The 16,421-nt window shown below is 35.9% G+C and overlaps 2 protein-coding genes across 3 annotated transcripts; both read left to right on the forward strand.

Annotated features, from left to right (window-relative positions):
* The first annotated feature begins 1,083 nt into the window (after window positions 1-1,083).
* Window positions 1,084-2,491, forward strand: LOC147478468 (putative MO25-like protein At5g47540). 2 transcript variants are annotated; one of them, XM_086584610.1, is made up of 2 exons: window positions 1,109-1,739; window positions 1,817-2,491. In XM_086584610.1, exons 1-2 carry the CDS (start codon window positions 1,195-1,197, stop codon window positions 1,833-1,835), a joined length of 564 nt encoding a protein of 187 aa, XP_086440736.1. In that variant the 5' UTR covers window positions 1,109-1,194; the 3' UTR covers window positions 1,836-2,491. The 2 variants fall into 2 exon arrangements, with proteins under 2 accessions (XP_086440735.1, XP_086440736.1); XM_086584609.1 differs by having other exon boundaries at window positions 1,084-2,491.
* Window positions 2,492-13,024: 10,533 nt separating this feature from the next.
* Window positions 13,025-16,221, forward strand: LOC147478469 (putative L-type lectin-domain containing receptor kinase S.5). The gene is given in 3 exon segments (XM_086581939.1): window positions 13,025-13,729; window positions 13,732-14,311; window positions 14,906-16,221. Coding segments are annotated over 3 exon segments (1,941 nt in total). The 5' UTR covers window positions 13,025-13,129; the 3' UTR covers window positions 15,667-16,221.
* The last annotated feature ends 200 nt before the right edge of the window (window positions 16,222-16,421 follow it).

The raw sequence follows: 16,421 nt of genomic DNA on the forward strand, positions 1-16,421 counted from the left end.
TGACCACCAACATATCTACGGATCCTTACCACCTTCTTCAATAGGTCAGAAGAAGCTTTTCGACCAGTGAAACCTTACCACCTCTGTCGATGTCATATTTGTGAGATGATTTAACTGCTTGCATGGTAGGGGGAGAGGAGCCATGAAGGCCCTTAACTACATTAACCTTTTCATCATCGGTAACAATAACAATCTCCATTGTAGAACTTAAGATCATCGCATTGATCCTTTCCAGGCCTAGTATAGAGCAACTTATCGTACCACTTTCCTGTAATAATCCGGGATGACAATCATTACTACTGGAGGGTTAGAAACCACGTCTGTAGAATCCGTAGAACTGTTTTAAATGAAGACCAGTATCTCTCGTTGATGCTGACGGTATGTGACTTATTATAAGAAGATGTAAAAGAGAATATTGGATCATCTAAAAACTGATAGGGTAAACCAACTGATAATGGCGGAGGTTTGATGTAACCTTTCTATAGTTGTCACAGTTTAATTAAATTTTACATTTTTTTCCCCAGTGGCTTTTATTGCTAGTATATGTACTTGCAACTTGTGTATGTTTAACACAAATATTTGTGATTTGTGGTTTGCCATTTTAAAAAGACAATGTTTCCTTGTCAAATCTTATACTTACTATTGTTGCTAAATTAATTGAACAAAAAGAAAAAAGAAAAACTAAAAAAATTGTATCCTAGTCTTGGATGTGTGCATCGTTTAATCGACCCTGTATTTCCGGTCGAAGCAACTGGATACCAGTGTAAGGTTAAGTAAGCCTGTGACCTCACAATTTCACCAAGAGTTCATATGTGCTTTTGTACGTCAAGGGCAAGCATTGTTGCAACAAGCTATTGTTTCCAAAAGACGCCCAACGAGATTAACTTTTAATCTTAGTCAGAGTTTACATGGGCAAGGCAATACTAAGTACCAGTGATTTTTTAAATTATCCAAATTTTGTATCTGTAATCGCTTGGACAATGTAAAAAGACTTGAATAATTAATCTACTTAAATATAAGCTAGCTGTGTAAAATCTATTAAAACAGGATCACTCCTCATGGATGAAAACAAAATAAAAACATTGTGATCATCGATTTTTTTAGTTTAACTTTGGTGGTAACGTACAACACTCTTTGAGCTATGGCAAAAACAAAAAAGTGTCTCATGAGTTCTGTTTTGAGAGGTCACTAAACATGTATACAGATTCTTCCAATGTTCGGATTGGTTGCTTGGCGACGAACATGAAGAGCATCTTCAAGTCGAAGCCAAAAACTCCAGCAGAGATTGTTTGTCGAACACGAGACCTTCTTGTGTTTCTCAACACCAACAGCTCTAGTACTACTTTCCGTGAAGCCAAGCGAGAAGAGAAGTTATTAGAACTAAGTCAGCACATCCGCGAATTGAAGCGCATTCTCTATGGTAGTACTGAATCAGAACCAGTTCCAGAAGCATGCGCGCAACTGACTAAGGAATTCTTCAAAAAGAATACACAGCTTTTGCGTCTTTTGATTATTTTCATTCCAAAGCTGAACTTAAGGGCTTGTAAAGATGTTACTCAAGTCGTTGCAAATTTACAAAGGCAGCAGGTTCAATCACGGTTGATTGCATCTGATTATTTGGATGCAAATAAAGATCTTATTGATGTTTTGATATCGGGGTATGAAGAGGAAGATTCTGTTCTGGCCTTAGCTTATGGTTCAATGTTAAGGGAGTGCATTCGTCATCAAAGTATTGCTAGGTATGTATTGGAATCTAAGCACCATATGAAGAAGTTTTTCGGGTTTATGAATCTTCCAAATTTTGAAATTGCATCAGATGTTTCGTCTACTTTTAAAGAGCTTATGACAAGGCATAAATCTACTGTTGCTGAGTTCCTTACAAAAAACCACGACTGGTTTTTCATTGAATACAATTCCAAGCTCCTAGAAAATCCCAACTACATCACCAGAAGACAAGCTGTGACACTTTTGGGAGAGGTGTTATGTGATCGTACAAATTCTGCAGTTATGATGCGGTATGTAAGCTCCATGGATAATCTACGGATCATAATGAATCTTCTCAGGGAAACAAGCAGTAAGAATATCCAGTTGGAGGCGTTTCGTGTGTTCAGCCTATTTGTTGTTAATCCGAACATGCCTTCTGATGTCCTAGGCATACTCGTTGTGAATAGCAACAAACTTGTTCGACTCTTTGGAGGCTTCAACACTGATAAAGAGGATAAACAATTTGACGCGGACAAAGCTCACATTTTGGAAATAATTGCTGCACTCGAACCCAAAGACCACTATTAACTAATCCTGCACTATCTTGATTTGATTGGATATCGGCGGAATCAGTGGTGTGTTTTGAGTGTAATTATTAATATCCCATGAGCATATATACCTTGTAGCCATGTACAGACATAAGATCTGTGTTGTACTAGATGCTGGTAACAATTGCTGCAACAAGAACAAACTGTGAATAAGAAGGCTGGCTGAGACACGGATCAAATGCTTTATTTAAGGTTGTTTCCCGTCTGTTCCTCTTTATGCAAACAAAATGCGTCAACCTCTAGGATACAACAGCCAGATAGACTCTCTTTTGTTTACTACAGTAAACCAAAGAAGAAAAGAAGAACCACGATACTGATATTATAAAAGCCCTCAACTTAGTATAGAAAATAGGTTTTCGCATATCATATTAGCTGCTGCTCTAGGAGTATTTATAGAGGAAAAATTGGATTCTACAAGTCTATCACATTCCTGTTTCCCAATCCATATCCAATTCTGTTTCCAAACTTATCCGGAAAAAGTTTACCAAAAAGAAGATAAGGGATCAAAGAGAGCCCAAGCCCGAGCCCGATTCGGCGCGCGCGGCTTTGTGTGAGTCCTCCCTCCTAACCCAAAAGCCTTTGTACCCTAAGGGCACGCCCTTAGTATGAGACTCTCACTTAAAAATACTATTAACTAGTGTATCCTCTCCAATGTGGGACTAGAGTTTTCTACTTAAACAACTCTCCCACAAAGAGGTCAAGGGATCAAACCACCACAAAGTCACTCCAAACACTAACCACTTGTTTTATTAAAAATAACTCAACAATCCCCCACTTATTTTTGATAAAAACAAAATAGAAAATATACTTAAGGGCAATCAATATCAGTATCAACATGTTATGCATTGATGAAGGTGTCCACGACTTAAACCTTTACGTAGTGAAAATTACTCAAAGTATAAGAGCCATAAGTGACTAAGTCTTAAACTTAGGTCTTGAGTATACAATAAGTCATAATCACGCATAAAACATATCCAGTGTTCTCCTTTCATGTTCTATACATTAAAGGCCCTGTGCTCTCCTGGATTTGTGAATGATCTAGAGAATTAGCCATCATTCTCATAGAAAGCGGCCTTTACTTTCACATTCACTAGGTGAGTCTATCAAGAGTGCTCCTGTAGCTATGCACTCCGCCCATAAGGACCATAGAACTTCATTAAGAGTTTTTCCCAAAAAATCTCAACCTTTATTATCGCTGCAGGATTTCATACATTTTACTATCCAACTACGGGACAGATAAGTAACAATGTATGTCTCACAACCAACATTCTATAATTTGTTCTTCCCTTTGAACCTAGTTCTTGGGATCTCCAGTCCTTTGGTTGGGTTACCATCATAGATGTTCATCTTTCAATTGGCTTAAGTCCCATGCTTCTAGCAGTAGTCCACAGTTTTTTTTTTTTGGCCAAAGCTTTAGTAAATGGATCTACTAGATTATCACCATATCTCACAAAATCAATAGTCACTGCACCTTTAGATATAAAATCCCTGACAGTACTATGTTTACGACGAATCTATCGTGATTTACCATTATAAAACTTACTGTGGACACGCCCAATAGCAGCAGTGCTATCACAATGTATCAAAGTGGCTGGTACCGGTTTATGCCAAACCAGAATATGAGTGAGAAGATCTCGTAACCAACCAGCCTCCTCACTTGCACTAGCCAAAGTAATCAGTTCAGACTCCATGGTAGACTGCGCTATAATAGTCTACTTCTTAGACTTCCAAGATACAACACCTCCACCAATGCTAAACACATAGCCACTGGTGGCCTTAGAGTCTTCTGAGAGAGTGTTCGAGTCAACATCTGTATACCCCTCAAGAACAGCAGGATATCTCTGATAATGAATACCCAAATGATTGGTTCCCTTTAGGTATCTCATTAACCTGCCAATTGCTTGCCAATGCTTAGCGCCATGATTACTAGTACTACATAGGCAATGTCAGGTCTAGTACAATCTATAACATATCTCAAACTACCAATGATACTTGCATATTTATTCTGATTCACAGGTTCACCATTATTCGCAAATAATTTAACACTGTGATTAAAAGGAGTACCAACAGCCACACAATCGAAGTAGTTATACTTCTTCAATATTTTCTCTATGTAGTGTGACTGATCCAACCATATGCCATCAGAAGATCTTGTAATTTTGATTTCCAACATTACATCAGCCTCACCTAAGTCCTTCATATCAAAGTTAAAAGACAACAAGTTATTAATTTCTTTCACAACATGTAAATTGGAACCAAAGATTAGTAGATCATCAACATATAAGCATATAATAACACATATCCCATCAGAGTACTTATAATAAATACACTTGTCACTTTCATTTATCTTGAACCCACTGGTAATGATAAAGTTATCAAATTTCTCATGCCACTGTTTAGGTGCTTGTTTCAACCCATAAAGTGACTTAAGCAATTTGCATACCTTTTTACCCTTACCTGGTTCCACGTAACCTGTTGGCTGATCCATATAAATCTTTTCTTCTAAATCCCCATTTAGAAAGGTTGTCTTAACATCCATTTGATAAATAACAAGATTATGAATAGCAGCAACATAAAATAATACTCTAATAGATGTTATCCTCGTAACAGGTGAATATGTGTCAAAGAAATCAAAGTTTTCTCTCTGTCGAAAACTTTTGATAACCAGCCTTGCTTTAAACTTGTCCACTGAACCATCAATTTTAAACTTCCTTCTTAAAACCCATTTGTTTCTTATAGTCTTGCAACCAGGAGGCAAATCAACAAGCTCCCAAGTTTTGTTCTCCATGAGAGAATCAAGCTCACTCTGTATGGCTTCTCTCAAAAACTCAGAGTCAGAAGATGTGAGAGCTTCTTCAATGGAGGAGGGATCTCCTTCCAAAGCAAAAGTGAGAAAATCAGGTCCCAGTTCCTTAGCAACCCTTGCTCTCTTACCTCTTCTCGGTTCAAATTCTGTAACAGTGTCTCTGTCATGTATTATAGGTACATAAGTGTCAGAAACATCAAAAGTAGGTGCCTTGGAGGAAGACACACCTCCACTATTTCTAGATAGGTATGGAAACCTGTCTTCAAGAAATTCAGCATCACATGATTCAAACAAGACATTAGTCTTCATATCTAGAAACCTGTAAGCCTTACTGTTCATAGCATATATAGCCTAGAAAGACACACTCATAAGCTTTGCTCTCCAGCTTTGAGATCTTGGGATCATGCTTCTTTACAAAAGCCAGACATCCCCATGTTCTGAAGTGACTCAAATTAGGCTTCCTGTCCGTCCATAGCTGATAAGGTGTAACCTTCGTCTTAGAATTAGCAATTCTATTAAGCACATAGCAAACAGTCAAAACAGTTTCACCCCATACATTTGAGGGTGCTCCAGAACTAAGTAACATAGCAACAGTTAATTCCTTAAGAGTTCTGTTCTTACGTTCAGCTACTCCATTCATTTCAAAGAATAAGGAGTCATTAATTCATGTCTCATGGATTATACCATGTGATTGCAAGAAAATATCAAAATTAGTAGAACCATATTCAGTACCTCTATCACTTCGAATTACTTTAATGTTCCCGTCATGCTGATTTTGAACCTTAAGTATATAAGCTTTAAAAGCATCAAACGCATCACTTTTATTCTTCAGCAAATAAACATATACAAACTTCGAGCAATCATCAATAAAAGTAATAAAATATCTTTTACCACCTTTAGTCAAAACTCTTTCAAGCTCACATATATCAGTATGTACCAAGTCTAGCAGGCTTGTACTTTTCTCAACTGATTTGTAAGGCTTTTTTGTGATTTTCGCCTTAGTGCACGATTCACAGTGTGCAAAATCATCATCCAAGTTAGGAATTAAACCAAGTATACTCATGTTCTTAACATACTTTCTATTAATATGACATATTCTACCATGCCAAACATTAACAGAACAAGAGATCATGTAAGCAGAAGCAGAAGTAGAAGTTTTATTTATATCAGCAACATTCAACTTAAACATCCTATTACATGCATAGCCCTTACCAATAAAAACCCCAGACTTAGTGATCACATACTGATCACTACCTATGACTTGCTGAAATCCAACCTTGTTCAAAATAAAACTAGAAACCAAATTCTTCATAATCTCAGGAGTATGAAGCACATCTTTTAACAACAGTTTCTTCCCATAAGTGAACTGCAGCTCAACATCACCAGTACCCAAAACCTTGGTCGTATGATTATCACCAAGTAGGACTTCCTGATTCGTAGTTGTGGTATAACTCTTGAACCAGTTCCTAGAAGCACCAGTATCAACCCACCACCCCTCACAGACATTAACAAAATTGACCTCAGTTATCATAGCAACAAAAGGTTCCTCAGTAACATTAGCCTCACTGACTTTATGACTTTTACAGTTCCTAGCATAATGCCCCTTCTTCTTGCAAGTATAACAGACAACTTCTGACATGTCAACGGGTGGTTTCTGATTCATATGCACCTGATTCTAGTTCTAATTTTGTGGAGGTTTCTTGTTAACAGGTTTGTTCTTCATGGCCTTCTTATTAGGTTTTAAACTAGATTTAGTCTTACTGGTTTGTTAGTTTACCACATTAACCTTAGCCTTAGCAGATGACATGGTAACTTTCTCATTAAGGTCTTGTTTCCGTGATTCCTTTTCTATACAGAGTCTCATAATAAGACTCTCCATCAAAAACTCTTCAGACTTATGCCTCAGTATGTTCTTGAAATCCTTCCAAGAGAGAGGAAGCTTATCAATGACGACAACAACCTCAAATTGCCCGTCAATTTTCATCCCTTCTGAAAGTATTTCATGAACAATAATCTATAGGTCATGGCACTCAGACACAACAGATTTGTCATCTATCATTTGAAACTTAAGATAACGACTTACAACGTATTTTTTGGAGCCAGCTTCCTCAGTATCATACTTCTTTTGTAGGGCTTCCCAAACATCAGAAGCAGACGGAAGTTCATAGTATAAGTAGTATAGATAGGGCAGGGATCGGGTCGGGTTCGGGTCGGATATGGCTATATCCGAATCCGAATAGTTTCATAATATTCGAACCCGAACCCGATTATATCCGAACCCGACTAACCCGATCGGATAACACTAAAAATTCAAAAAAAATCCCAAAAATCCGAATCCGAACCCGAATCCGACAAACCTGAACCCGACCCCGACCTGAATAAGTAAACGGATATAAAAATTGACCCGAACCCGAACTATTTAGGGTTGGGTCGGATTGGGTCAAACCTGACCCGATTCCCTGTCCTAAGCATAGATCATCAGCAAGCGAGTTCAGGATGTAATTCTTACACTTGAAATCCACGGTGATCTACTTATCAACAACAATAGATAGAGCAGGTTCCAGCAAGACATATTCATCAGGAATCAGTTCACTTAGAACGTTTTCCACTTTCACCAGGGTCAGATAGAACATCATCTTCGCCTTCCACCGCTTGAAGTGCTCACCAACAAACTTGAACGGTCGATTATGGCTGTTGTCGTTGTGGGACATGGACTGGTTACCTTCATGTTCCATTGTCAAACAATCTTAAAATTGTTGGTAACAATTGCTGCAATAAGAACAAATTGTGAATAAGAAGGCTGGCTGAGGCACGGATCAAACGCTTTCTTTAAGGTTGTTTCACGTCTGTTTCCTTTTATGCAGACAAAGTGCGTCAACCTCCAGGATACAACAACCAGATAAACTCTCCTTTGTTTACTGCAGATAAACCAAAGAAGAAAAGAAGAACCACGATACTGATCTTATGAAAACCCTAAGCTTAGTATAGAAAATAGGTTTTCGCATATCATATTAGCTGATGCTCTAGGAGTATTTATATAGAGGAAAAACGTGGAGCACTTAGTAGATCCGGATAGGGAACTGATCCAGTTTCCCGATAAGGATTGGATTCTACAAGTCTATCACATTCCTGTTTCCCAATCCATATCCAATTCTGTTTCCAAAAGAAGATAAGGGATCAAAGAGAACCCAATCCCGAGCTCGAGCCCGGTTCGGCATATGTGGCTTTGTGTGAGTCCTCCCTCCCTCCTAACCCAAAAGCCTTTGTATGCTAAGAGCACGCCCTTAGTATGAGACTCTAACGTAAAAATATTAGAGTTATTTAGTTTTTGGCCCCACTTTATATTTGGATATTAGTGTTTGGCTCTCCTAAGTTGCTAAATTTGTTTTTGGCTCCAGGTTACATTAGTTGAATCACCAACTTTTAACTCCACTGTGAGTTGATTTTCTCATATTTTCATAATGACTCAAATACCCCTTAACAATATTTACCAATATACCATTATGAAAATGGTCCACTAACTAAAGTGTAACCGACACGTGTCTTAATCAAAACGGTCTAGATCATAACAATCGAACGAATACAATTTAATCTAAGGAAATACACTTGATTTCATCTGGACCGTCCTTCTAACCCAATCTAACCACTCCTGCTCTCCCTTAATTGATCACTATTCATCTTCATCCTCCAAGTAATACAGGCTATACATTTCTCAACAGTTTAGAATTACAACCTCACCAAAATGAATACTTGACACAAAATGATCAACACTCTTGAACTATGCACATAGTAGTTGATGTTACAAAATAAGTGCCAGTGCCATTGCAATACATGGAATCCCAAATCCGAGACCCCAGTTCAAGTTATCCTGGATGTATTTCAAGACAAAGATTGTAACGGCTGTACCACCACATAAACCAAAATACCATCGGTTGAAAAATGAGCTCTTGGACTTGCTCTCAACTAAGTGTCGTCAATCAAATTGATCACTCAAAAGCCCAGACACATGGTTTATGCCCCCGACTGCAATTGCTACTAGATACAAAGATGAAAAGAAAAAAGAAGACTTGGAAAGAATAAGGGGATGCACAGGAGGTGTTGTTCTTTTGCCAACGGTCAAGCGGTCGGTGAGCTTTGTTTGGGAAGAATAGGCGATAGTGTTAACAATGCAAGACCACATCACTCATGCAAGGTTTAAAACAATTGAGTAAAATTATACAGTTACCTACTTACTTTAAGCCTTTAGTAGATATAGATGCAACCTACAATGCAAGTTAACTCTACAAGTAAGAAAACCAACTAAATTTTACATATTATTCTTTTTTCATTGCCTATTATTTGTTTAGCATGTTGCTATAACCCAAAATCTTAAGTGATAAAACTGAACCCAACACACAAAACCACCCACTTATAGGTGTTGCCTATTACTAGTAATCAACCCAAAGTGTGGTGGACTTCCACGATAGTAGACTAGTAATCAACCCAGTTGATGTTATCCATTTCGGATGGGTAGTAGACTTGACACAGTAGTAGACAAGAAGAAGATGAATAGTAACTATAGAAATAATAGAATTTCAAAATCGAAATGTAATGGAATTTCAAATCAAAATGAAACAATGGAATATTTTGTTACAATTTCACGTGCAAGTCACAAGAAGGGTAAAATTGTCATTTTGAAAAATACATACAGTGTAGTTAAAGTTGACTGATTTAACTAACAGAACTGGGGCCAAAAACGAATTTAGGAACTTAGGAGAGCCAAACGCTAATATCTATATATAAAGTGGGGCCAAAAGCTAAATAACCCAAAATATTATTCACTAGTGTATCTTCTTCAATGTGGGACTAAAGTTTTCTACTTAAACAACTATCCCACAAAGAGGTCAAGAGATCAAACCACCACAAAATCACTCCAAACACTAACCACTTACCCTTGTTTTATTGAAAAATAACTCAACACTAGAGTATATTTTCATGTTCCTTTCCTTTAATTATTCCCCCTCCATTTTGTTTATAGTTCTATTTCTGACAATGTTCTTCTCTTTATCTCTCAAGCAGGATCCAAATACATAAAAGTCTATTGTTAAATAGTTAATTTATTAAAATTCTGCTATTCGATTTCCTTCTAACCATGTTTATTAGAAACTTTAAAGAATGCCAAACCATTTAAAAAGGATAGAACTAACCCACATGAATCCAGCACAAAAAAAACCTCCAAGTCCATTCTGATTAGTCAATTCTAATTGGTATATATTAAAACAATGAGTTAACATGAATCTCACACCATACGACCTGCCTCACCAGCCAGTATTAAAACAATGAGTTAAATTCTCTCTCCTCAAGTTTTTTTTTTTTTTTTTGTGCTGGCCATATGTGACAGTCGCGCCCATTTTAAAAAGGTAGCAGATATTCCCACAAGTCTCAAGAACATATTTGGCGGCGAATAAAATACAGAAGTCCACGTGTAAGTACTGATCCAATTTATATTGGTCTTTGAAAGAATCTCCGCAACGATTTTAGGATGAGCGTGCCTTCTTGTTCCACCTAAGTCATTATTACATCTTTAAAATAAAAAGGGGGGCACAGTAAAATTCATCACGTTATTATTATTATTTTTTCTATTTTGCCCTTAATATTATATTATTTTTGTTTTATTTTTATTTTGTTTGTTTTGAAGGGGTTAAATTGTACTTTCATGTCTATAAATTATTAAAGAAAAAAAATAAACTAAAATTCATCACGTTATTATTATTATTTTTCTATTTTGTCCACCACGTAAATTATTAAAAAAAAAAAAAATTCAGTGGAAATTAAAAAAAAAAAAAAGGGAAATTATTGGGATTGATTTCATGGGGGTTCAAATTGTACTTTTCTATTTTGCTCCTAATATTATATTATTTTTGTTTTATTTTTATTTTGTTTGTTTTGAAGGGATCAAATATTTTTCTTTTCTATTTTGCCTCTAATATTATATTATTTTTGTTTTATTTTTATTTTGTTTGTTTTGAAGGGATCAAATTGTACTTTCACGTCCATAAATTATTAAAGAATAAACTAAATTCAGTGGAGTCCACTATGTGAAAAATAAAATTGAGAGTTATTGAGATTGATTGTGTGGCAAAAGACACGTAAAAGAGGCTAGTTTTTTCTTGCACACCATTTCATTATTTGTAGAAGATTATATAATTCTAGAACATAATATTTACTCTCTCTAAATCCTTGGAAACTTCCAGCTAGGAGTGAAAACAGATAGGTTGTATCCGAATCCGACGAATATTAAAAAATTTATCCGAATCTGATTTCGGTATCGGATAATATCTTATCTGAAAATTAATATTAATTAAAATTTTATTTGATTTGAATAATTCATTTTACTACTATAAAAACTATTATAAATATATATATATATATATATATATATATATATATATATTTGTCATTTATTATTATTATTTTATTATTATAGTTTTATATTATTAGTTTATGATTTTATATAATATTTTATACAATAATAAATAAATAAATAAATTATATATAATAACTATTGATTTTTTAAATCGAATCAGATATTTTCAGATGCGGATATGACAGTATCTGAATCCATATCCGAAACCAATTCGGACATAAAAAATTTAGAAAATTGGGTATAAGTACACACCCGTAAATTTCTTAAGTTATGAGGAAATAGCAAAAAATAATTTTGTTTTTCCTCCATAAAAACTGAAATTTGACACATGTCTCAAATTTCAGATTGAATTTTACAATTTTGACATTTTTTATTAGTCCCAACTAAAAAAATAACTACCAACGAAAATAAAAAAGGCTACGAACTAAATCAGTTACCAAAACAGTAGTGGGTTAATTAAAATAACTAAAATTTATCCGAAATCTACAAAATTAGACCAAAACAATGTGGAAAACATCAACTTCAAAAACGGAAAAAAGATATGTTGATTACAACTAATTTCTATACAGCTTTAGCAATTTAAAATGCATCTCTTATAATCTTGAATAATATGTTTAAGGTTTGTTTGATGTAATTCAAATTGTGAAATTTTGAAAGGACAAATGGGGTTTTTTTTTATAAGACAATTGTATTATTTGATTGCAGTATATTTTAGAACAATACACACGCACCCTTATCTGATGAGTGACCTCGATTGACGCGCACACCTACGACCTGCCCATAGTAGATTTTTCGTAATATTTATTTGTAGAAGAAATTGGAAGTTACAAATGAAAAGGTAAAAAGGAGAAATAAAAAGTTTTAAAAACAGTTAATACACTCAAAAAGTGACATGTTGCTAAAATTGGAGTAGAATCAAAAGATAATATTAGTCTTTCTCTAGACAAAAAACACGCTAAAGAAAGTGTCTAGAGCCCAATTTCTAGGATAATATCTTATCCGAAAATTAATATTAATTAAAATTTTATTTGATTTGAATAATTCATTTTACTACTATAAAAACTATTATATATATTTGTCATTTGTTATTATAGTTTTGTATTATTAGTTTATGATTTTATATAATATTTTATACAATAATAAATAAATAAATAAATTATATATAATAACTATTGATTTTTAAATCGAATCGAATATTTTTGGATGCGGATATGACAGTATCCGAATCCGTATTCAAACCAATTCGGACATAAAAAATTATCCGAATCCAAATCCAATATCCGAAATTTTCAGATAATATCTGATTTTTCAAATACTAATTCAAATATTTCGATATCCACTTGTACCTACTTCCAGCCAGGCCAAGTCGGCCACACTCCACATTACTGTTTGACACACGTCTATTGCCCTCACCAGAAAAAGATAATGGTCAAGTTTTGAGGCGTGTTACCTCGATATTTCCACAAATTCAACAGTCAAAGCTACGCCTTTCCTGTCACCATGTCATATATCACGACAATGGACCAGAATGAAAGTGTTGAAGTGTTTACAAGTCTTTATTCCTTAATATAAAGACTGTGATTCTCATGCATCTCCGAGAAACATATGGAAGGTCTTTTTGGAAAGCTTCATTTAGTATTGCTCATTCTTTCTTCCAGCATCTTCACTGTCTCAACCCGCACCATCTCTTTTGAGTTCGACTCTATTACACCAGACGCTTATTCTAACTTCACACTCTTGGGATCCTCGGCTATCAGTAATGGAGCACTTCAAATAACTCCAGATACTCTAAATAGCGGTTTTATACGTAACAAGTCTGGCAGAATCATGTACAACAAGCCTTTCGAGCTATGGGAAGAAAGTAGCAATTCTTCTCCAGGATGGGTGGCTTCCTTCACTACAACCTTCGTGGTAAACTTATTTTCCCTTGCTAACGTCAGCCGGGGAGAAGGCTTGGCCTTTGTCATTGCACCTGACTTGAATATGCCATCTAATAGTGAAGGTCAGTATCTTGGTTTGACAAATTCCACCACTGATGGAAATGTTAGTAATCATCTAATTGCCATTGAATTAGACACTGCAAAGCAAGAGTTTGACCCAGACGATAGCCATATTGGTCTAAACATTAACAGCGTTCGATCCAATTGGACAGAGTCCAATATAGCTATTACATCTTCTTATATGTCCATGAACAACATGGTTAAGGTCAATACGACGGGGTTATGAAGCAACTACAAGTGTACATGAATGACATACTAGTTTTGTCTCACACAATAAACATTAAGGACTACGTAAAGCAGAGCTCATATCTTGGATTTTCAGCTTCCACGGGGAAAGACGCTCAACTGAATGCAGTACGGAAGTGGAGTCTAACGCTAAATACAAATCAAGGAAACAATGACTCATTTGCATGGAAAAAGATTACCATAGGCGTTGTTGTTCCTAGTCTGCTCCTGCTTATTGTTTGTGTTGCGAGTGTGGGCTATTATCTGCATAAAAAAAGAGCATCTGATGACCCAGTTATACTGGGAGTACTAAAGAGATTGCCTGGTACACCAAGGGAGTTTAAGTTCAATGACTTAAAAAATGCAACGAATAATTTTGATGAGAAGCTCAAGCTTGGACAAGGTGGATTTGGTGTAGTCTTTAAAGGAATTATACATAAAGAGAATATTGAAGTAGCAGTCAAAAAGTTCTCAAGAGAAAGTATGAAGGGTAAAGATGATTTCTTGGCAGAACTTACCATCATAAATCGCCTTCGACACAAAAATCTCGTCCAATTGCTTGGTAGGTCCTTTTTCCCCCTTGCAGTGCTTTTACTCAATTATTACATGCAAATATATTAGTAGGATATGCTGTCCAGAGATTTATGTGCCCATCTAGTAAAATCCAACAGAGATCATTGAAGAAATGAAAATATGCATAATCTAGTACCACAAACGGAACAAATGAAATAATAATAGGTGTCAATGCAATGGATTTCGAGATACATATAATATCTATGTCATTATGAAAAATTACCAAAAACTTAATGGTATGTGTCTGGCATTGAGACCTAACTTCACCTTATTCCATCTTGTGTTCTACCTTTTAGAATAACCATTCTCTGGGGGTGCAGTGGTGAAAATATGTATTTGAGTCTGGATGTACCATCCTTTTGATAACTTACAATTTAAAGATTCCCATGAATTTTTCCCTAAATAATTTTTTTTAGAAGTTTTAGGCAGATACAAAACTCTAGAAAATATCTCAGACAATTCCTTTAGGCACATTGGAATCTCAACATCAAGTCATTAGACTTACAGTCTGTATGTAGGCTTCCATGAACAAATAGCGCTCTTGTAGATAACTCATTTATTCCTCTTACATTAATATATGTAGGGTGGTGCTACAAGCAGGGGATGCTCCTCTTGGTATACGAGTACATGCCAAATGGAAGCCTTGACTGTCACTTATTTGGTGGCCCTGAAAAGATACTATCTTGGGAAAACAGGTGCAAAATTATACTAGGTGTAGCATCTGCTTTACATTACCTTCACAATGAATATGATCAGAAAGTGTTGCATCGTGATCTCAAAGCAAGTAACATAATGCTGGACTCAGAGCTGAATGCACGTCTGGGTGATTTTGGCCTTGCACGTGCCTTGGAGAATGGAAAAACTTCATACGCCGAACTTGGAGGAGTAGCTGGCACACTTGGCTACATTGCACCAGAGTGCTTTCTCACAGGAAAGGCTTCACGAGACTCTGATATCTATGGATTTGGTGCTGTTGTGCTTGAAGTTATGTGTGGTCAACGCCCTTGGACCAAGATAGCAGGTTTCCAAGCATTGGTCGACTGGGTATGGTCGTTGTATCGAGAAGGACGCATTTTAGAGGCGATGGATGAGAGAATTGGAAACAATTATGTATTGGTAGAAGCTGAGAGGCTTTTGCTTCTTGGTTTAGCATGCTCACATCCCCTTGCTAAAGATAGACCTAAATCACAAGTACTGTTGCAAATGATCTCAGGGTCGTTGCCTATACCCTACATTCCTCTCTTCAAGCCTGCTTTTCTGTGGCCAACAGTAGATTCTACAGATGATGAAACTCTGACAAGAACCACTGGCCAGATGTCAAAACCATCATCCTCTTGTGCGTGATGGGAGTCAGGTGGGCAACGAATTCGATCAACATTGTCATAAAAGGTAATAACCCATAGGAGATATGGTCTGTGATTAGCGGACTAAGGTTTTGCGATTAAAATGCAACACTTGTCTTTTGATTATAATGGACCCGTGATTATAATGGAACCTCAGACACTCTTAAGTTTCTTCAGGAACAGTAGTTAAATTGTTAAAATACCCATTGAGCTTTGAGCCGTCAGAGAAGGCTGGTACTTGGGAGGTTTTGCCTTCTTTTATGCCCTTTATGTGTATGGTACCTGTTAATCTTCATTCTCCAAAGCCTAGTTCTCAAGGCCAAATCATCTAAGCTCACTGGCATTGTATTCCAATTCCTGTCTGGCCTTCTCATGCTTATCACTCGGATTTTCGTGGAATTCAATATTCAAATGCTACTCAAACAGATATCTCTAGTTACTGCTGTTGTCAATGTGTAAGCAAATGGCCGGCCATTTACATTACTCGTGTATTAAGTGTAAGTGCACACTGATGTACAGGATTTGAGAAATTAAGGTTTCTAATTATTTTTTCCAATGACCTTATAATAGTTTTTTAAAAAACCAATGAGAGGAAGTCAGGCGTATTGTGTATATAAAATATATAACTTATTTTTATAATAGGTATTATCCGTGCCTTTGGCACGGATTGTTTTAATGCTTTATTGATTAATATTATGTAGAATTAATTAGAATAAAATGATGGAGATAAATATTGGTACACTATCTTATTCTTTA

Source organism: Coptis chinensis, chromosome 9 (genome assembly GCF_015680905.1).
Source record: "Coptis chinensis isolate HL-2020 chromosome 9, ASM1568090v1, whole genome shotgun sequence".
Lineage (NCBI taxonomy): Eukaryota > Viridiplantae > Streptophyta > Magnoliopsida > Ranunculales > Ranunculaceae > Coptis > Coptis chinensis.

Coding starts and splice junctions, on each gene's coding strand:
- LOC147478468 (XM_086584609.1), top strand. CDS start 1,195: ATGTATACAGATTCTTCCAATGTTCGGATTGGTTGCTTGGCGACGAAC.